This window comes from Mauremys reevesii, linkage group 1 (assembly GCF_016161935.1).
Source record: "Mauremys reevesii isolate NIE-2019 linkage group 1, ASM1616193v1, whole genome shotgun sequence".
Lineage (NCBI taxonomy): Eukaryota > Metazoa > Chordata > Testudines > Geoemydidae > Mauremys > Mauremys reevesii.
This window is the reverse complement of record NC_052623.1, coordinates 166,233,545-166,256,398: the sequence shown is the minus strand read 5'-3', so window position 1 is coordinate 166,256,398 and position 22,854 is coordinate 166,233,545. Positions and strand designations below refer to the sequence as shown.

Sequence of the window (22,854 nt, the reverse complement as noted above, 5' to 3'; positions counted from 1 at the left end):
AATGTTATTCTCCCACAGCACCACCGCCAAATCGATGAGTGATCTCTGTATGGTTTTGCATTCATTTCAAACTGAATATGCATGTCCCTGCACACATGGCTTGAAACAGTCAGAAGACTGGTGTTTAGGGGAAAGAGTTCAGTTGTATCAGGCTATTTAGGGGGCTAGCTGCAAGAATGCAGAGACATTTCTCACACTAGTCCACTTGCTTACTAATATGAATAACTAATGATTAAAGCATCTGATCTACCGAGGGCTGTGAGATTATTAGACCAGGCTTGTGAAACTTCTTTGTCACTGTCTGGAAAAGTCAGACTTCTCTGGATATTGCAGTTTAATTTTTTTCCCCTCCTCAGAGGATGTGGTATGGCTTCAGCCAATAATTTAGAATCATCAGAGAGTGACACGGCATCAAAAGCAACACTAAATGTACTGATCCTCTTCTTCGCCTGGGCTATGTGAGTTGCAACTACCTTTAAGCAAGTTTCTGAGCTTTTCTTACTTGTTTCCAGTGAACATGCTTCTTCCTTTACCCAGACTGACAAAGTAGCAAAAATGAGACAGCATCACGCTCTGCTGGCTGTACATATGAGCTTGCTCTTCATTCAGTACTGTGCTCGTTTTAGTCTGTGATATGTGTAGAATACCGTTTGTTGGCTGTTATTTTTAATGGCTGTAGCTCAAAAGCAATGATTCTGCCAAAAGAACCAAAAAGGTTGATGCTACTGCTATTGTAGTGTGTGTAACTCATATGAATAGTATAACATGCTTGGATTTACAAAAGGAAAATTTGTGAGGATGCCATGACTATTTGAACAGCTTAAGTGAATTATAATAATATCGCTAAAGAATTGACAAATAATGAGCTAATAAACCAATAACCTCAGACATTAGCTTCAGTAAGAATTTTTCAAAGAAAACAGAAGTGGAAAACTATATATTGTAAGCGTTTCCTGAACTGTGCAACAAACATGCATTTTCTTAAACATAGGACAGTCCAAAGTATATTTAAGAGCACTGAATAGCACTTACCTCTCATGAAGCACTGCTGGTAAGAAGGAAATGACTCAAATACGCTGTTTGAAGCCATAGTTTCCTCTTTAAAACTTACTCTCTCTTTAAAGTGGGGGAATATATGATTTCTTTCACCTTGGGAAGTGAAAAAGTAAGAATGGTCATTGTTATAACCCTCCTCCTGGCCATTGCTTTCTATTTTATCTTAGTGCCTTTGAAGCAACATAAGCCAGATAATAAGATTCTTTTTCTAAAACAAACACTGAAATTGTTAAAAAAAAAATAGCGGATCAGTTGTGGTTTGATGATGCTTACCACTCTACGAAACTCTGTGGTTTGCAGTCAAAACGATTTGCCCTGTCTGCTGACCAATATCCCGGACCCGCTCTTGTGTGACTGCCTCTGTACCCAACTTGTGGTTCTGTGGTTGTTTATGAGGCCCAAAGAAGTGTTTCACACAACCAAAATTACAAATTTAACTGTTCCCCTTTCCACAACCTGTCTCAATTGGTCTGTGCTGATCACATGATTTGAGTGATGTCGACTTAAAAAAAAAACACAAAACTTTCTAAGCAATGCCCTACCCACTCCACCTGCCCTCCCCTATGCTGAGAAAAGAAACAGAGTAGATTTTGCAGAGAGAGGGGGAAAAAAGTGACTCACTGCCCCTCATTCTGCGAATGGTCTTGCTGATTTAGTACAACTCTGCTTGTTTTGTTGTTTGTGGTTTTTGGAACTACCGATTATTTTGATAGAGATTTCATTGCTGCTTATTCAATAGTAATTCAAACCCTGGTATTAGTCGGCTGCTAAAGGAGGATGCATATGTCATCATTTAAAACCTTAGGAATCAGCTGTAGGAAAAATCCACTAGCTGATGAAGAAGAATATAAATGGATATAAATCTGCAGTGTAAAAATTAAAAGAAGAAATTATGAATTTCAACCTATAGAATCTGTAACAAAGGACTTGAAGGAAGTCAGTCTGTATAAGCTGGCAACAAAGACTGGTATCATTGTAAGTTACTGCCAAAGGACCAGATCCTGCAGTCCTTTCCCAGGCATAGCTCCCATTGACTTCAGTGAAAACTGAGTAAAGACTCATCAGTTTTTAGTATATAGTGAATAAGAGATTGATCAAAGAACACAACATTCTAAATTTCTGTCTAAAACAGTGGAGCTCCTTTACAAACAGAATAGCCCAGCCCATGCTGGTCTGCCTCTGGTCAGAGCACTACAGAGAAAAAAAAAGCTACTTATTTCAGAACAATGAAGTGACTGTTATGCCAGCTATTGTCTCCTTTCTCCCCTCTTCTGCATACTGGACAACTACCTTTTTGCACTTCAATGCAAATCAATATGATACCTCACACCTGTACAGAAGCCTGGAGCTCAACAGGTTTTTTAAGCTATTAAACATTTGCCAAGGAACCAGTAACAATAGAGGAAATGAACCAATTCACACAGCAGATCAGAAAGAGTATTGTCCTGCACATGCAATGTGACAAATACAGTTAAAAGTGTAGCCTGAAGAAAAAGTAGTACACATGTGCTATGTTGCTATTATTTGTATTGCAGTAGTTACAGGAGACCCCTATTTGGATCACGGCCCATTGAACTGGGTGCTGCACAAACACAAAGGAACACAAAGTCCCTCCCCTGAAGAGCTGACAATCTAAGTCCACAGTACTGCAATTGGACTCATGCACACAGACTCTAAAACCACAGAGCCCCGCTGACATCCATGGGGCTCCACACAGGAATAAGGATTCCCCCACCTGAATCATATCCCCATTACATAATAACAAACCCATACTTTCAATACTTTTGGCTTTTTCCCTAGACTAATTTTGTTGTGTGAAAATAAAATCTCTTCCCCTCCTTGACTTTGTCCTTTCCATTTGGCTAACGTTGACTTATCTCTTGTGTTTCTAAAGCAGCTGCAATTTACATGGTGCTGTCGGCCTATTTCCTTGCTTGGTGATTGAGTGTGACTGATGATACAAGTCCCAACACAGAGCTGGGAACAGCATCAGGTTGGTAATTGCTATGTCTGAACCAGCAGAGGGAGCTCAGAAGGGTCCTACAAGAACATTGGGATTGGGATGTGGACGCTAGGTATTTTCCCTCTCTATAATCCATTAATCAAAAAGGTTGGCCAAATATTGAGAGTCTAAATTACTTGATAATAGAGCTAGATGAATAATGCAGAAATACTTCCTCCAATATTTGTTCTAATTTTCAGTGGCGCTGGAACAATTTTTATAGTGGGGGTGCTGAAAGCCATTGTATCAAACTGTAAGGTAAACCCTGTCTATGATGGAAACCACGTTAAGCCAGAGGGTGCTGCTGTACTCCCAGCACCCTGACTTCCAGCATCTATCCTAATTTTTTAAAACAAATTCACTTTCATATTTCCAATATTTCCTCCTTTTTTGTGTTCCTTTTCTATGAACACTCATGCAAATAGGTTTTACTTTGTGAATGCCCATTGGAAAATGAGGTTTACGCTTACCCATCTGAACACTCATGAAAAGCAAATTCCAAATTCACTTTCTACAAGCCTTTTCTCCAGAAACCTGGTTGTGAGAATTAAGCTCAGCTAATTAGACAACAGAAACAGTATCATGTGGCTCATTCAGCGAATCATACACAGCAACACACCTCACAATTTGGCCAAACAAGCCACAAAAAATACATTTTAAATTCTTATTTTGATAAGGAACACAAGAAAGCCACAGTCTGTTCACAGGCATGCAAAGGACATGCAAGATTCAAGGCAAAATTGGTTGAATAAGTTATTTGTTATGACTTATTAGCTCAGTTCTATTTGATAAAGTCATTTCAAAATAGGATGTGCATTTCTTTTAGGAAGTTCTTACCAAGAGGATACATACTTTTCTAGTGAAATCAATGTATGGAAATTCTGAAGGGCTGTGGAGGGCAGTGCTTGGACCAACTTACTTTTACAGAAAGTGGAAAAAAAATCAGTTTTGTCCACTTTGCCTGGCTCTTGCTTCTATCCCATTGTCTAGATCACCAAGTAAGAGAAGCTTCCACAAGGAGCCCTAGTAACTCAATGCTATAAAACGCAGCAATGATTCCAGTCTTAAGGTATAACCAAAGCCACTTTTTATTTCCCTTGTTCTAATAATCACAGGGATGGGAAAGCTCACAGACACCCAGGCAGCTAGATACTCAGACAGCCGTAGCATTTGCTATAATGGTCAGCAGGGCTGTGGGCATAGCATGAGGGACAAAGTGCCACTGCATGCTGAATGTTAGCTATGTTAATGCCTTCACCTCAGTCATTTGCCACGCCAGCCATGGCATAACTATGCTATGTGAGAAGCAACAACTGGGCTGGTTTTAACACCTCAGAATTACTGCAGATGACGCAAGAGAAAAAACGGAGTGTTTCAACATGTATCCTGCCACTGCAGTTTCTACTCTGCTACAAAACACAGCATCTGAAAATGCTTTGTTAACATCCACACATTTTGAACTTTAGGGAAAGGGACCATAGAACAGCACACTGGAACTCAGATTTGAGTGTTGTTTTTCAGGTCCATTCTAAACTTAAGTTGAAGAATTAACTACTATATTCCTAGGCCTTTGTTATGCTAGTTAAGGAAGCTCTCCATTACAAAGATGGGTTACACCTGGCAGTTCTTAGCAGAAATATTGAATGTGTTGAGGTATGATTCTGTAGTGGCGTTAGGTAAAACGTAATGGAAATGCTATAGTTATAGTTATATATGTCATTATTTATTGCCAGGTTATCTGGCAATGTACAAAAGAAAGGAAGATGCTGAAGAATTTCTCACAATGACAATCCCTGCCCCAAGGAGTTTATGAAAATACTACTATGGTCACTGCATTCTAATTAAAATTGGTCTCTGCTAGATTTTTTAAATCTGGACTCTGGCTCTTCTAAATAAAGTTCTGCATAACAATCAGATGACTATCATCTGGAGTCCTTTGCTTTCTAATAACAGCTTTTTAACATTTAGGTAATATCATACTTAATTCTGGAAACTGACACATCATGAAGCAAATTGTCAAGTGGCCACATGACACTATGAAAGAGCAAATTAATGTGCCAGTAGTCATTTGTTTAATTTGGTATATGGTGTATTGGGCAGGGGTCAAAGGTCTAGTGATGTTAAAGAATTTATTTCCCACCGTTGACTGAGGAACATGACCCCATTAGCTAGAGTCATTAGCTGGAACATGACTTCAAGTAAATAGGTCTCGACATTGTACATGTCTGAATACTGTGAAATCTGACTCTAAGTTAAAGGTGAACATGTCCTCTTCAAACTCCAGTGGTGTTTCCAAATTTTGAAAAAGTAAAGAAGTCACAGGGTGAAACTAACAGTTGATATTTTTAAGGGCAAATCCTTTTTGCTTTGAGAATTTCATTCAAGGGCTAAATTAGGAACATGACCTTATTAGATAAATTATGTGGATATGTGAAAATGCCCACATCAACAGTATTTTTCTCTTAGGGTACATCTACACAAGGAAAAAAGAACCTATCCTGGGTCAGCTAACTCAGGCTTGTGGGGCCAGAACATCTACACAGCAATTTTCAGCCTGGAGCCAGAGCCCTGTAAGATGACCCGAGACAGCTGTGGGCTTTTTATCCCTGTGTAGACGTAGCCTTAGAGTGCCCAATCTCTATGTTGAAACTATTTGTTTCCTTGAAGAGCATAGTAACCAATGGCAAATCATCACCCAGCTGCAGAAAGTCAGAGGCTGCTGAGATACCCAAGGCAGAATGATTTGGGGATTACACTGGTCTATCTCAGGAGGAGTCTCAAGGTCAGGTTTTCAGTTTGAGGTTTGATACAACAATGTAGGGAGCCCCACATTTTTCCATCTGCCCTACAAGTGACCAGTTGTACATAAACAAAAGGGTTTATTTTCTCCAGTGACGCCAGGCTCTCAGTTTTCACCCTTCTTTCAATTTAGAATCACTTTAATCCCTTGAGGTCTTCCAGACACACAACATACATCTAATTCAGTACCACTTATTGGGCCCTTGGGTATAGTCTGCATATTAGACACATCCTGTTGTTACAATGAAAAGCAAGGCCCATGCTCTCAGATGTGTGATACTTGGTGTGCTAACTAGTCATGGGCAACCCTCAGTAAGGTTTGGCTCAACACAGAGAAGTATAAATAAGTAGGGAAAGGCTTCAGACCAAGCTGCATGAATAACCACCTCAAAAAGGTCATTAGGAATAAGCAGAGAGCCTACACAGAATGGAAAAAGGGCTTGATCAGAAAAGGAAACTACACCATGGAGGTTAGAAAATATAGGACTAAAGTGAGAACTGTTAAAAGTCAAGCTGAATTAGCTCTTGCAAAGGAAATTAAAATAAATAGGAGGTTTTTTAAAGTTATATAAATAAAAAGAGAATAAGGAAGGGTGAGGTTGGGCTGCTATGTGGCGTGGATGAGTTTAAAGGTAATCCAGGTATGGCCCAAAACTAAATAAATATTGTGCCTCAGTTTTCAATAAGGTTGATAAATATGGACCATGTGCATGAAGGCAGTATGCCTGATAGAAATGCATGTCTAGAAATGGAAGTTGCCACATCTGAGGTAGAAGAAAATCTTAAAGAGTTTAATGCTCTCAGTTTGGAGGGACCAGATCATTTCCATCCCAGAAAATTGAAGGAAGTGGCACATGAGATTGCTAATGCAGTAGCAAGGATTTTTTAAATAATCTACCTATTTGGGGGTAGTACCATATGACTGGAGAATAACTAACATTGGACCTATGTTTAAAAAAGGGTGAAAAAGTGATCCAGGCAATTACAGACTTCTCAGTCTGACCTCAGCATTTTGCAAGGCTTTAGACCAAATTGTGAAGGAAAGAACAAGTAAATCCATAGAGGTAAAGGGGATGTAAGGGTTTATCAAAAGGGGTAAAGGGTTTATCAAAAGTAGCTCATGCCAAACTAACCAGATTTCCTTCTTTAAGAAAATAACTGATTTTTTAGATAAGAGAAATGCAGTAGATCTAATAGATGTGGATTTCAGTAAAGCATATGACAGTACCATATGGCACATGGGAAATTATTAGTTACATTAGAGAAGATGGGGATCAGTATAAAAATTGTAAGATGGAGAAGGAACTGGCTAACAGGAGGGGGAAGGCAACAAGTTGTGCTGAAAGATGAATTATCGAACTGGAGAGAGGTTACCCATGGAGTTCCTCAAGGACTGGTTTTGGGACGAATTTTATTCAATAATTTTATTAATAACCTTGGCACAAAAAGCAGGAGCAGGCTAGTGAAATGTGCTGGTGATACAAAGTTGGGAGGCATTGTCAGTACAGAGGAGGATTGGAATATTACACTGGAAGAGCTGGATGACCTTGAAGACTGGGGCGTGAAAGAAATGGGATGAAATTCAATAGTTCAAAGTGTGAAGTCATCCATTTAAGGTCTAATCATAAGAATTTCTGCTACAAGCTGGGTGCTCATCAGTTGGAAGCGACAGAGGAGGAGAGAGACCTGGGTGTGTGGGTCCATCACAGGGTGATTATGAGCCACCAATGTGATGTGTCTGTAAAAAATGTGATCTTAGGATGTATCAGGCGAGGCATTTCCAGTAGAGATAGAGAAATATTACTGTAATTGTACAAGACATTAGTAAGACCCTAGTTGGAATACTGTGTACAACTCTGATCACCCACATTCAAGAAAGATTAATTTAAACAGGAGCAAGTACAGAGACGAGCATGTTTAGGGGAATGGAGGGCCTATCCTATGAGAGGAGACTGGAAGAGCTTGGCTTGTTTAGTCTAGCAAAAAGAAGGATGGGATGGGAGGGGATTGCTGTCTATAAATACATCAGGAGGGTAAACAACAGAGAGGGTTAACTGCTACTTAAGCTAATGGATGGTGTCAGCACCAAGAACAAGTGGATATAAACTGGCCATGAACAAATTCAGGCTGGAAATTGGAAGGTTTTAACTACCAGAGGGGTGAGGTTCTGGAACAGCCAGGAGCTGTCGGGGCAAACTACAGTATTTAATTAGTCTGAAGAGAGAGCTGGACCAGTGGTATAGCCAGGACAGGAAAACTGGTTGGGCCTCGACTTTCAGGTGGGCGGGCAATGACAAGGGGCAGGGGAACAGGAGGGATCAGGGTGCACCTCTCCCCAGCCAACCCTTACTACTCAGCAGGCACCAGAAGATGAGGTTGCCCAGGGCACATAGGCTGCAGGGCACACCATAGGGAAGAGGGAGGCCCCACCGGGGCTTGAGCTTCGACTGACTTTGGCTTGGTGTCCGTCCACATGGCTGGCTGTGTCCCTCTCCTGCCAGTGCCACATCTGCTGCCCTAGTCTCCAGCCCCAGCACTAGCCCCACCCAGACCCGCCCTCTGGCACACACCCCTCCTGGGATGACTCACCCCCTCCCAGCCTGTGGATTCAGGGGGCTCCAGCCCCTATTTTAGTGGGCCTGGATGCTATGTATGGCTGTGGCCCACCCAGGCCCACCTGTGTCTATGCCCCTGTGCTAGACAAAGTTTTGAGTGCAATTGTATGAGGGGGTTGCTTGTGATGGTAGAGGGCTGGACTCAGCCTCCCTGGGGCTCACTTCTGGTTTACGTCTTATGTTCCTAAAAGCACATGCTTCTGTGAAAATTCTGAACCATACTTAAGGAAGCCTTTCCATTCTGTTTTTCAGATTCCCTTACACCCGGTGACAGAGTTGTCTAAGAAGACATGCTGCCACCTTCTGTCCCTATTATGCCTGGACATCATGCCCTCTCCCCCAGCTGTCTGCAAGGAATGGACAGTACACCCTAACATGACTTCTTCCAGCCCCATTATCATGTGGCAAGGCTTCCTTTGGATTGTGCAACGGGAAGGTGGATGGGGTGGAAGTTAGGACTGATGAGAAGCTGCTCACATCTGCTGCTTTTGAGACATTTTATCCTTTTAAACTCACATTTGTCTACCTTTTTGCTGGAAGGAGATATAAAGACTTAAATGTTCTAGCTTTTCTCTTAGTCCTCTCCCACCCAGCACAATATTAGAATGAGACCTGTAGATTTCTTCTGACTTTTAAATGGAAAAGCCACCAGTGTAAACACTAAACCTCATCATGCTTATAAGCCAGATGCCATTGAGTTAAAGCATTAGAAACCTTAAGTCAGAATTTTGTTATTGAATTATCTGAATGGCTAAACATGTCAATGGGCCATAGTAACCTGGAAAAGCCATATAACGTTGCAAAGCATGAAATATGAAACAGAAAATTGATCCCATAGCATGTTGATGCATCTATAAACTTTTCAGGGCATGCTTCGACATACAAGAGTTACTAGTGAATTGCGCAAGTGTGGGAGGAGCAGGCCATCTGGCTCTCATCTAGGATGGTAAGTGGCTCAGTAAAGCTTACTGCACATTTTTATGCACCGTAGTCCTGAACTGCTAGGACTGGTTAAAAACTAAGAGTTTTCATGAGAAATGTCCAACATTGTGAAATAATTTTCATTCTGCAGGTTTTGAAAAGGAAAGACTTTTCTTTCATTTGAAAATTTTCTTTCTCAAATTTTTTCATTTTTCTGGCTTTGGAGTTTTCATTTATTCCCTCATCTCTCTCAATTCACACTTTCTGCTTTTTCTTTTTTCCCCATATTGCCACTGAAAAAGGGTGAGAATGAGGAGAGGAGAAAAATAACATTTTTTTCTTTTTGGGGAGAGATTGGGGGTGAGGGAGAAACAGAAAATTTCCAAAAAATTAACATTCCTTAAAAAAAAAATATTGAAATATGTTGACCACTTCCAATGGGCACCTCTATGTTTATATATAAACACCTGTCCCCTAAGTTTTCTCCTTCCCTTGACAGCTAGCAGGCTACTAATAGACATATGAATTTTATAACTGGCAGATCATTTTGGGGGTTAAATTTTATCAAATAAATGACATTTCCTAATTATCAGAATTATTTGCTTTTGTGTTTTGAACACCTTTTTAAAGGCATAATTTTCAATATTTAAAGCTCCCTCCATCACTTATCAATAAACATAAAAATAATTAAACTACAGCTATTTAATAAAAATTAAAAGTAGATAACCATCCAAATTATTCATTAACATTGTAAAAACCCTTCACATTAGATATCCACTACATGTTCAGACAGCATTGCTCAGCAGCCACTTTTCATAGGAGATGATCACAGGAACAATCTTACTTTGTCTATCAGGCAGAAATGCTTGTAACAGTTAAGAGCTATCTCCATCACTGTGAGAAGTTTAGTACAACAGCGATGGATCCATAATTGTTGAAATACGATAGGGAAAGAACTTTGCCAGCTCCCAGTCCAGCACTAGAATGACTTGTCTCCTTAGCATGTTCACTACTATTGATGTCTCTGTACTATTTCTGTTTTTTGCCTTTCCATAATGCCCCAATCATGCACACAACTGCCAAAACCAACACAGTTAAGTTTCTCCTCCTTAGCACATTTTTTTTTATTACCCACAGATTGGGATCTTGCCCAGCTAAGAATGAACTCCATTTTGATGACTAGTCAAATGCAACCAGATAAAATGGTCATGGGCAGCTTAAAAATATCTAAATATACAGTGGTTGGAAGTTGTATTATATTATTTTGATTGTGGGAGTGCCTACAATCCCCAGACTAAGGAGAAAGGCCTGACTGTGCTAGACACTGTATGTGCACATAATAAAAAGTCCCTGCTCCAAAAGAACTCACAAAGACAAGCAGCATATAAAGGCTGTGGGGGAATTTTAAAAAATGGATTTATCACGGTAAAATTTTCAAACATATCCAGTGAATTTCATTGGGAACTGGGCACCTAACTCGGGTAAGTGCCTTTCAAAATTTTCACACTTAACAACCCTAATTGGCCTTCTACCTAGCCATTGTTAGAGGGCAAATTTCACATAGGCACTGGGGTAGAAATTGGTGTTGAGGAGGGATTCAAAGGGAGAAAAGGAAGGCCTTATGCACTAGTTCAGGGAGGATGTTCTATGCACAGGCAGCATTGAAGAAAGTTCCAAGATGGCTGTGGGAGAAGTTGGTAATCAGCGGATTGAAGCTGGTATTATTTCTATAGTAGGAAGTGGGCACCACAATAAAGAGACAAGAGCAGAGAAGGGAAAAGTCATGAAGAGTCTTGAAGCTGAGGACACAAAACTTGACTTTGATGCAGCAGAAAGTGGGAAACCAGGGATGAGGTCAGAGTAATGGCCAAGGAAGAGGGTCTTAGCAGCTGTGTTTCACATACAGTGGAGTGGAGGTGACTGTTGGGGAGGAGGTTGAGTGATATGCCAGACCTTCATGAAAAAATTTACCTGATAGCACATAAATGAACCTTATTGCTAAATAAATCAGAGGAATGCTGTCGTTCAAGTAGACTTAAGATGAAAGAGTGTGTCAGTGCCTAGTTGCCTGGAACCACTGCAAAAAGTTATTATCACAGTTCTTTTAAAGGAAGGGTTTAATGCCATGATTGGATTGCTGGGGACTAGCTTAACAAAAGGAAAGAATGGTTAAAGGGATCATTTACCTTGTTTTCCATGCTGGATTTGCCTGCTTTTTCTTCCATGTGCACTCCTTATGGCATTGTCTGCGTTTGCTCCTTTTCCACAAAGTGAAACGCTCAAGAGAGTTAATTGCAGGTTTGGAGATGTGCTAAATTGAAGCGGATGGCAGCTGTGAACTGGGCACATCCTGCAAGAAAAGGTTTGAGTTTCCTTTGTAGTCAAACACATAATAATTTACTATTCCATCTGCTACTAACTTTTTGCTGGCCCCCAGTAAGGGCTCTGGCAGAGAAAATAATGCCCTTTCACTTTGTTTACAGCAAACGCTAGTATAGCATCATTACCTGTATTTCCTCAAGGGTTTCATCTGTACTTTACAGGCTCCAAATCAGAATGGACTCTAAATACACTGACACCCATTGACTGACATTATTGGGCCTAATCCAACCCTCACTAAAGTCAGAGTCCTTCCACAGACTTCTAAGGGGTGTTGAATCAGGCATATAGCTAGTCATCAGACTCTTTTTGGGGAGGAGGGATAGCTCAGTGGTTTGTGCATTAGCCTGCTAAACCTAATGTTGTGAGTTCAATCCTTAAGGGGGCTATTTAGGGAACTGGGGTAAAAATTTATCTGGGGATTAGGCCTGCTTTGAGCAGGGGGTTGGACTAGATGATTTCCTTAGGTCCCTTCTAACCCTGATATTCTATGATTCTTAAGCAGAATGATATTTTGCCTCTTTTCTAGAACCTACTGTCCTCTCTCCCCAAAATACCCACCATGTACCATGTGAGGTAGATTAGTTAATTTAGAATAGAACAGTGTTTAGGCAGGTAGATTAGTAGCATAGTGGTTACTAACCTTGCTTTACATGCAGAAGATTAGACCCTGACCTCACACTCCCAATGCAGCCAGTAACTCCTTATCTGATGTCCCAGACACTATGGCAATGTGCACTACAGAAATCAATGTAATCATTTCTTTCCTTTTCTTCACTGTGGTATACATGTGCCATGCAGTTTGCCTTACACTGTGCAGCACAGTACTTGGCAATATGATGAAGTAAATGGAACACTTCATTATGAGAGTTTCCCTTAACATGAAGTTAGTTTAAGCTTTAATCCTGACAGAAAACTGCATTTTGAATAGGTGGATGGGATACCACATGGTTGAGATGTCCCATCATGAGTAAAAAAGTGCCCTTCTTGTCACTTAAAAAGCTGATCATACATTGGCCAATGTACAGAGTGGAACAAGGTTCCCTACAAGCAGAAGAGAGTGCTGAGCATTCAAAATGCAGACACAAGAGTGAAAGGGAACCTGAAAATAAAATCTTTAGGGGGAGGAAAAATACCCTTGAATCATAATTTACAACTACTGAGTCACTTTCCACCTACCAGGTCAAATTTTACCCTCACGTACAGCACGTAGACATAGAGCAAATCCACTGTTTTAATGGAGTTACCCTGGAGCAATTGGGAACAGAATTTGACTCTAATACCTGTGATTTCCCCCCCCCCCACAGCCCCCCCTGCAGCAACTCTGGAAATCTTTCCTCACAATATCAAATCAGGATCCTCTTCTTCCTGCTGCATGACTTATAAATGATGACAGCACAAAAGATAACTATGAAAAGGCTGTTTTTTGTATCCATATAGATTGAACCCTGTGTGTTTGGTACAGCTTTGAAAAAAGCACCATGGCATTTTGGTCCTTTCTCCCACACCCCGGCTTATATTAAATTAATTTCTTGATCATACATTATATTTTCTATGATTTGAGTTTCATGTCTTGGGATTTCTTATTGAAAATAATTAATATTATAACTAACAAAACCACAGGTTCATGTACAACAGAGATCAGTGAAATTCAGAGCGCTCCCTTGCTTGTATGGAAATACTGTTTTAATTAGGAAGTTTTCTACAGACTTGAAGGCCAAGAATTTCAAAAGTGACTAGCAATTTTGGGTGTTCATTTTGGGCCACAACAAAAAGGCCTGATTTTCAGAAGGCTGGTGCTCAGCATTTTCCGAGATCAGGCCCCTTTGAGGTGGCTCAAGATGGGTACCCAAAGGCTGATACACTCAAAATCAGTAGTTGCTTTTGAAAATTGTGACCATGGAGTATATCCATCTATCTAATTAATGGGTGGCCTTATTCCTAGCAATCACTGAGAGGGTGATGACTGGTATCACTCAAATGTATGGGCAAGGTGCAATAGCTTTAAAAATAAATCATGGCAGTAGAACTCTCTCATTTCCCTCCTTAATTTTTACTATTACTATTATTTCTATTCTTAAAGCATTTTTATTCTTGATGTAGATTCGGTGAACATTCCATTTGAGCAGTGAAAGTTGGACCTGTATCCTGAGGCTCTCCCTTTGCTCAAGGTGTACCAATGGTCCTTAATCTGCTAGACCCTAAATGTGGAATGCAGTATGGGACTCAGCTTCAGAATGCAAAACAAGAGGAGCAAGAATCTCCAAATCATAAGAGTCTGGGTGGCTCGATCTAATGGGGTAGAGAGTCAAAACACTTATTAACTGAACACTGTTGGCTGGAGTGAGTTTGTGGTTTCAGATTAATTTCTAGAAGACAAGTAAGTGCCCAACACAAAAACCACTAATACTGACACCTTTTTTGGTCATTTAGTCAGAGGAGACAAGATTGGACTGACGTAGAAACCTTGAATCCTCATACCACAAGAAGTGGTCCCTTCCAGGGCTGCCCCGGGGCGGTGGGGAGGGGAAGTGGGGCAATTTTCCCCAGGCCCCGGGCCCCACAGGGGCCCCCACAAGAATATAGTATTCTATAGTATTGCAACTTTTTTTTTATGGAAGGGGCCCCCAAAATTGCTTTGCCACAGGCTCCCTGAATCCTCTGGGTGGCCCTGGTCCCTTCAGGTTAGAATTGAGGAGTAGCAGGGCAGTGGATAGATGTTTGCACTGTTGAGACATAATATGCTGTACACACCCATACTGAGGATAAAAAGAGGGCTTCACTCTCAGGATACCATCTCTAAGAGGGTTATGAAATGCAACTAAAAGAAATAAGCCCTTTCTCCCACACCCAAAATATGATCAATTAATTTCTTAAATCATAGACAATATAATGTACGATTGAGTTTCCTGTCTTCAGATTTCTTACTGAAAATAATTTACAATAATATAACTAACAGAACCACAGGTTCATGTATGGCAGAGATCATAGTGAATTAGGAGCACTCCCTTGCTTGCATGAGCCTCTAAGTCCCACACTGCACATCGAACTCTGAAAACCTATAACTAAATGCAGCTCAAAGATTCTTTTTTTGTAGAAAATCCCATGACAAATGTCCTCAGGTGAGGTCACTTGAGAAATCCCTGGAATTCCTCCTGGATATCAGTCACACAGCACATCAATCTCCAGAATAATGGCTCTCAATGTACAGTCTGAAGACCACATGAACAAACAGAATGCCAAGGGAAGGAGGTTTGCAACAGGTGCTCTTTAGCAAAGAGATCTGTATAAACTGCCACTCCAAAAGAATAAAGGCTGGTATAATGCCTATGAAGGCAGTGGAAGGAATCCAAATGACTTCAATAAGCAATGGACTGGGCCCAGGGGTTTTAAAATGTATTTTACAATCAAACCCATGTAGTTTTCATTTTGTTTTTGTCCTCCAGAGCCCTTAGTAGCAAGTTTGTTTAATAGAGTTTGCACTACTGTTCAGGGCTTCTTAGGAAAAACATTCTGATACTGCAGCCTGATACCATTGTTTTGAGAGTTAAACCTGCTGGATCTAGAGTAATAGCTACAGGCCCTTCATTCTGCTGTGATCCTTTGAAAAGCCATTTTCACTTTCAGTTTATATAGGGCTGCAAATGCCTCCTTGAATAAAAGCATTCTGTATATGCTAGCCAAAATAAGAAAACATGGGGTCAAATTCCTCCTTGGTGAGACTCCACTGAATCTAATCATCTTTCATTAAGGATGAACTTGGCTCATTTTGTTTCCTTTTAAAAATATGAAATGCACTTGTCTAAATGGCTTGATTTCACTTCCTTTTATTTGATGTTTTAGAAGTGGGAACATAAATATCGGTCAGAATCATATGCGTTATTTCCTGTTGTGCCACCCCAGCGCAATAAAAGAGAAAAGATTAAGAAATAGCATAATTAAACTCTTGAAGAAATTCTTGCTCTCATTGAAGTCACTGGAAATTTTCCATTGACCACAACAGTTTGAGGAGTGGGCATCCTCTGGATATTGCAGGTCTGGTAGTTTTATAAATGAGCTTCCGCTTTCTGCTATGAGAACACATTACCTCCACCCACATCACAAAAAGATTTCCTGTGAAGTCCATACTGGCTGTTGTCATGAGCCTCAACACAGTGTTCTGCTTTTGCTAGATGATATACATAGCAAAAGTGAAATATTCTGCAGAAGCTGTATAAGGAGGAGGGTAGGAAGGGTACAGTATGTACCCTATGCTAAAATCTTGCCCAGCAAGGAAGTAACCCACTGCTCTAGTCCATAACTGTGACCTCCTGAGGTCCCTTCCAACCCTGAGATTCTATGATAACTGTATAGTTATGACAACTGAAGTTATTCCAAACATTGTCCCCATTCCAAGTTGTTCAGGAGCGGACTGCTGATGTTACAACCTACAGTCTAGTTCATGATGTCATTCCAGAGATCCAGATGCACGTGAAATTAATACGCTGGAAGTTAAATGCTACACTTGAAGTGACAAACTGCTTTTAAGAGGAGACCATGACAGATTAGTTAGCCTGTCTCTGATTCACATTTGATAGAATGCAGAAAAAATGTGAAGAATGAATTTTACAATTATATAAACCGTGCATCTTTTAAAGAAGATTTAGTTGGTCTTAGTGACACTTCAAAGCATGGTTATTAAGGCCAGCACAAAAAGGAGATAGCCTTGGGATGACACGACGCAGAGGTAGAACAGAAGGTCAGGAACTGAAACTGTTTAGAAACCAGCACTCAATACATCCCTGCATGAATCTGGGCACAGACCACAGCAAACACCAGTTGGGCATGGGGGAGAAAAAGGCTGGAGCATCCACGGAAAAAAAAATAGTGGATGTTTAGCACCCACCGGCAGCCAGCTCCTCCCTCGAGTGCCTCCCATCTGGCAGCCGGCCCCACTGATCAACTCCTCTCCCTTCCTCCCAGTGCCTCCAGCTCGCCATGATCAGCTGTTCCGCAGTGTGCAGGAGGTGCTGGGAGCAGGGGGAGGAGTGCGGGATAGGGCATGCTCGGGAGAGGAGTGGAGCTGGGCAGGAAGAGGCGGCACAAGGGTGGGGGCTTGGAAGAAGGGGTGGAGTGGAGGTGGGGCCTGGGGTGGAGCAGGAGTTGCGCACCCCTAGGGCAAGATACAAGTCAGCACCAGTGTGTGAAAGGCATAGCTGGACTGTAAGAGGTAAAGAGAGGGGAAAAACAAGAAGGATGTGTCTGAGATAGGTGGTGAACAGGTCACAGGAGAAAAGGAGAAAGCCTTCTGATAAGGTGGCAATTTTGCACTTCTACCACTAAACCAAGATCCACTACTTCTTATTTATTATTTGTATTATAATAGGGCAGAGGGCCCCATCCCAGATCAAGGCCCCCTTGTGCTAGGCACTGTACAAACACATTGTATGCGAGAGTCCCTGCCTCAAAGAGTCTACCAGCTAAACAGACAAGACAGACAAGAAATGGAAAACTGACGCAGAAAGGCTAAGTGATTAGCCTAGAGTCACACAGGAGTCTGTGGTAGAATAAAGTACTGAACCCCAATCACCTGAGCCACAATTTATTGTCTTAACCACAAGCCCACCCTTCCCGTCTGCTTTCCATAGCTTTATTCTTGTTGAGTACAGGACTAGATACGTGAGAGGTACCTTTTTGTTTGTTTGTTTTAAGTTTATTTTCTCTCTTTTCACTTAACTCTTGTTTCTAATTACACCACTTGAGCCTTAAATTACATTGATGTAAAGTTACTACAGTATGTCCTTGAAAGGGACGACAACCTTCTGACCTCTTCTGAAAGATAATCAGGGATAAAACAGTATGTATCCTGGACGACTGGCCTGAGGCAATCATGTAAGAATTGCCCCCGAGATACTGGCTCAGTCAGTGTAGTAGCCTGTGAGCCAAGAGGAGTGGCTAGATAGTTATGTCTCAATATCAGCGACTGGACAACAGCCATGAAATTGTCTAAATTGAGGAATATGTGAACAAAACTCACTTTGGTCTAATCTCCCAAGTAAAAGATAATCCCCAGTTACATTTTTTTAAAAAATCATGGTCTGGTTTAAATTAGACACAGGTCAGGTTCATTATGAAAATGTCTACTTAGGTAATATTTTACTTTGCTCACCAGATCCATATGTCCAACTTGGGAATGCAGGTGTGGTTTACACAAGCATGTTGTCGCTCTCACATCAGATGGGAGAAGCTTTGTTTTAACTCCTTAAGGCACATGTGCAAATGGCAGTTATATCCATTCCATTCCCCCTTTTTTATTTGTAGGAATAAGGAAGAAAGTAGCTTTATAGGGTTAAATTGTGGCATGGCCAGCTGGCTGCAAGGGATGGTATGGAGAAGCAGTGTGCTAGGAGGCATCCTGCATCAGACAAGACCAATTATTTCCTGAAGCCCTGTTTTTACAGAAGAGGTGGTGGTGGTGATAGTGGTAAACAGTAATTTAATGCTACCATTTAAAGGATGCATACTCTTCCCTTTCTTCCCCGCCCCCCACCCCCGCCATAGACAGTGAAGTCTGTTCGCTGACACCAGGGTAGAAGTCGTTGTTTAAGAATGTGGATGAGGCTGTAGAGAGCAAAGGTCATCCTCCATTTTGGAAGGCGTAGCTCTGGACTGCAATCAACACCAAGCTCTGATTGCTATTATGTCGGTAGAATTGCCAACCCCGTTCCATTCAGAGATCATGAGTCAGGTCCCCCAAACTCATGAGATCGGCTTTAAAATACATTTTAAGTTCTTTTAATTTGGTTAATTAATTTGTTTAATGTTCAGGTTTTTGGGCCTTTAGATTACACTGTGGTCATGTTTTCAAACTTTTTTCTGCAACCATAGGTGTAGAAACATCCTTTTGGAGTTAATTTTAAATGAAAGCCAAGATTCTCACAGAATCATTTGTCTTCAGGATTTGCGGCTTTCCGAAAACCACCAAATATTGCAAGACTCACCGGAAGGTTGTGAGAGTAGGCCAGGCTGTGAAATATTTAGCTATAAAATGTGTAAATAAAAAATAATGTAAGTGTTAAAAAAATCTCTGTGCCGTAATAAAGAGATGTGGGGGCATAAGGGCAAAGGACTCTGCCTACTCCTCTCCCTCTTTCTAGGAAGTTGCTGACAAAGGGTAGCAACTCAGTTTCAGTCCTTGTAACAAAAATGCCCTTTCTTCCTTTCTCCTGCCCTTCCCCAACGCCCACGCACACACTGCGTGGTGCAATTTGATTATGCCTACAGAAAGACACAAAAGAATAACATTATCACCTCTTGTCACAGCATTTCAGCCCTTTTACTGGAAGCTTTTCTTTCCCACTCAATGCTCTTTGAAGATTCAGATGAAGAGAAGTTTTGCATTAATGATTTCTAAGAACCAGAACACAGACAATAGTTTACAAAGGGCAAACATTTTGCTAGTGTTTGTGTGTCCGAGTCAAATGCAAATAGCAGGTATCAGCAGATCTGAGATATGACGTGCAATGAAGGAGGGTCAAAAAGCTTAATTTACATGGTCTGATAATATTTTCATGCTATTTTGTTCTTTTATTTTCTGCACATATAACAGAAAAAATAAGTATTTTCTCTTCTTTTTCAGGAAAAGAGCATTTCAAGTGTTACCTTTAAAAGTATTGTACTTGTTAAAAATACACATTCTTCATTGCAATGCAAATCAAAAGTAACAATAATGCCATGTTTTATAAAAAAAGCTTTTCTATTGTTGCCAAATAGCCAAAAAGATTTGCATGCCTTCACAAGGAACATTAGCACATAACGTATGATCTAACGCCTATACACCAGACACACACACACACACATACACACACACACACACACGAAGAGCATGCCAGTTGTCCCTTCTATTTCTCTCCTTCTCTTGGCATTGACAAAACTCCAGGATGTTGCAGAGGACCTCAGAATCATTTTATTACCCTGGGCTTGCAACATTATTCAGATTAAATCTGTAAGAGTTCCTTCTCCCTTTGATGTACTCCTGTTACAATATGTCTCTGCATGGGAACACACTTGACTCTGGCTTTCAAAAGGCTCAGATCACTTACCTCCAATCAGCACTAACCTTTAGGACTGGGGAGGGGACCCACCTCTCAGTTCATATCATCCCAGAGACCCCGTCGGGAATAGAGACAAAAAAAACCAACAGGCAGCTTGCCCTGATGACGTTCAGCAAGCTACCAGCAGCACGAGGTTAGAACGACAGAGCTATCCTTTCTTCATTAAGTGTATTTATAAACATGCAGTACATAAGCATTTTTCCTTTCTTCACAGTGACGGGTGATTATATGTCTATGAAAGGTTTTCATTTATTTGGCGCCAGAGTAATCAAAATCAGTTGAAACTGTGGCAAAAGAAGGGAAAGGAAACAAGTAGGCGTGGGATTGACTGTGCCTCTCTCTCCCTGGGCCTTCCAAGGGTAGTAGCTGGCAAAAGTGCATCCACTGCAGATGAACTTCTCCTTCAGCTGGTAATTGCTCCCAGTCCTGTTCATGGCTTCTGTCCATTGAGGATGTAGCCCTGCATAACTTTAAAAGCAATCGGCTCTGCTCTGGAAACACTGTGGGAGCTTCTGAGCCAGCATGTGCGTGACTCTGTTTAGGCTTTTAAAAAAAACACAAGTGGTCCCAGAAAACCTTTGTGAATGAAATTTTCATGCTTTCATGTCTGTCCCGGCACAGATTCTGGGTCAGTCCTTGTGATCTCAAACATCCTGTTTAAACTGGTGTTTTCCACTACATACATACAAAAATATTTCCATTATAAGCTTTTCATGGTTGTGCACGGGCAAGCAAAATGACTTAGGTAAGGAAAGAAAGTTAACGGGTCTGTGTAAAAATAAAACAAATATATAAAATAAATAATAACAATAATAAAAATACTGATTTTTTTCCCATGAGTCTCCCTGGTTGTTACATTCCTTAAATTAATCTTGTAAGGCCAGATGTTGAAGAGTTCAGTGACAAAGTTTGTGTTTTCATTCCTTTTTCTCCCCCTCACTTTCATAATTATGCACCAAAAATACAGTAGCAAAGAGTCTTGTGTCACCTTATAGACTAACAGATGTTTTGGAGCATGAGCTTTCTTGGGTGAATACCCACTTCATCACATGCATCCGACGAAGTGGGTATTCACCCATGAAAGCTCATGCTTCAAAACGTCTGTTAGTCTATAAGGTGACACAAGACTCTTTGCTGCTTTTACAGATCCAGACTAACATGGCTACCCCCATGATACAAAAATACAGTGATTACCCTAACACTACAAACATTCTGCCTTGGATGAAAAGGTGGCACAACATAATTGCTTCCAAAATTATCCTTTGAGGGAGTTTCCAACCCTCTTCCAACCCGGTGAGCGAGACGCACAGCGACACAGTTTCCTGCCACTCCATGGAGGACATTTTGTCCAACCAATCTAATGAGCCATTTTACATACAGTAGAACACCTATTTTCAGAACAGGACACCACTGCCCTCAGAATAGGTCATCAGCCAAATACAGACATTTTCCTGTTGCAGACTAAGTATCTCGACACTGTTGCTGAGAGAAAGCCATGCAGCACAGTGTAACTTACTGACCGCTAGCAAAGGGACTGCTAGTTACTGGCCATTCTAACAAATAATACAGCAGGGATAGTCAATTATACTTTGTCAATTTTCTTGGTCAAGGGATAGTCAAGGTCCAGACTCCAGAGAAAAAATAAGAAGAAGAAATCCAAACAATAATGATAATAAGAAGTAAATAAAAAGGTTTCAGGGTCTGCTCAAAAGTAAACTGCTAGGTTTGAATCCCATTTTATATTTGCGTTTTCTATTTCTACATCCTTAAACTTCAAAATAAAAGGCTTAGGGCTCTCCTCTACTATGGGCCTAATCTGAAGACCACTGAAGTCAGTAAGAGTCTTTCCAGTGACTTCAATGGGTTTTGGATCAGGCCCCATACGGGCACAGCTATTCGCATGGGTATGAAAGGATACAGGTCAAGGGCTTATCTACACAGTGCGGTAGCATGCACCAGCTCGGGTGTAAATTCAGTGCACACAGTACTACATCAACACGCAGTAGGGATCTTTAAGTGCATGCCAGCATGGTCCACATGGACAGTGAGTGCACAGCACACTGGTACACACTAGAATTTACATCTCAGCTAGTGAGCACTAACACACTGTGTAGACAGGCCCCTCAGGGTCAAAGCACGGGCCTGGGTATTAGATCTGTGTTCGCTTGCTGGTTCTTCCAAAACAGACTTGCTGGGTAGCCCTCTGCAAATCATTTAACCTTGCTACCTCAATTTCCCCATCTGCAAAATAGGGACCGTAATGCCTCATTGCCTCGCAGAGGAGATGTGAGGCTTAATTCATTTGTTTGTAAAGTGTTTTGAGATCGTCAGATGAAAAATGCTGTAGGTACCAAGTCTTATTTGTTAAGTATTGAGTTTTATGCATGACCCTTGCACTGGAGCATGATACCGGGGGGCTGATCCTCAACTGATATAAATGGCTATTGCTCCACTGGCACTATGACAATTTACACCTGCAAAGGAACCGCCCTCTATTGCTTTGATAGGTTTCTCCAACAACACAGTGCATAATTTGATTTATACAGTCATCTCAGAGTCACACATATCCCACTTATACTTGACAGCTTATGTGTTTAATTAAAATCTCTCCTTTCGCCCGAAAATAAGTTCAGTCGGTGTTAAGGATGTGAAATAAATCCACAAAAGCAAACATGTCCTTCCCTCTGCCCACAATATGCCTTGGCATGGTCTCACAGCATAGATATACGCTATAAGATATTTGAGTGTTTGGAAGTCATTTTAACACAGAGGTTTGAGGGAATGTAAATCTGGTCAATTTGATCTTCAAGTGACTGTAGTAGGTTAACTTCAAATTGTCTTGCTCCGTGGGCTTAGTCAGATACTTAATGGTATTTGAACATAACTGTTTGTGATTTATTTTCCCTCTTAGGGTGTTTTGTTAAGAAGGGAGTGGGACAGAATGAGCACACTGCTAACTCTGCTCTGTGCTGTGAATGCATACAACCTA

The 22,854-nt window shown here is 41.0% G+C and overlaps 1 protein-coding gene and 1 long non-coding RNA gene across 3 annotated transcripts in view; one reads left to right on the top strand and one right to left on the bottom strand.

Annotated features, from left to right (window-relative positions):
- RUNX1 (RUNX family transcription factor 1) overlaps positions 1–19,919 on the bottom strand; it is a 229,720-nt gene extending 209,801 nt beyond the window's left edge. Inside the window, exons 1-3 of one of the 2 annotated variants that reach the window (XM_039482700.1) lie at positions 19,854–19,919; positions 11,580–11,743; positions 1,033–1,149 (exon numbers count right to left, since the gene is read on the bottom strand). In XM_039482700.1, coding sequence (XP_039338634.1) covers positions 1,033–1,149; positions 11,580–11,742 — 280 coding nt within the window. In that variant the 5' untranslated portion in view covers position 11,743; positions 19,854–19,919. Of the gene's footprint in view, positions 1–1,032; positions 1,150–1,329; positions 1,463–11,579; positions 11,744–19,853 lie in introns of those variants that run through there. The other variant, XM_039482719.1, reaches the window with a different exon arrangement.
- On the top strand, positions 395–8,922 carry LOC120369438. The gene is made up of 3 exons (XR_005583165.1): positions 395–458; positions 2,951–3,049; positions 8,725–8,922. It is a non-coding gene; the product is annotated as an uncharacterized LOC120369438 (long non-coding RNA).
- Positions 19,920–22,854: the final 2,935 nt, after the last annotated feature.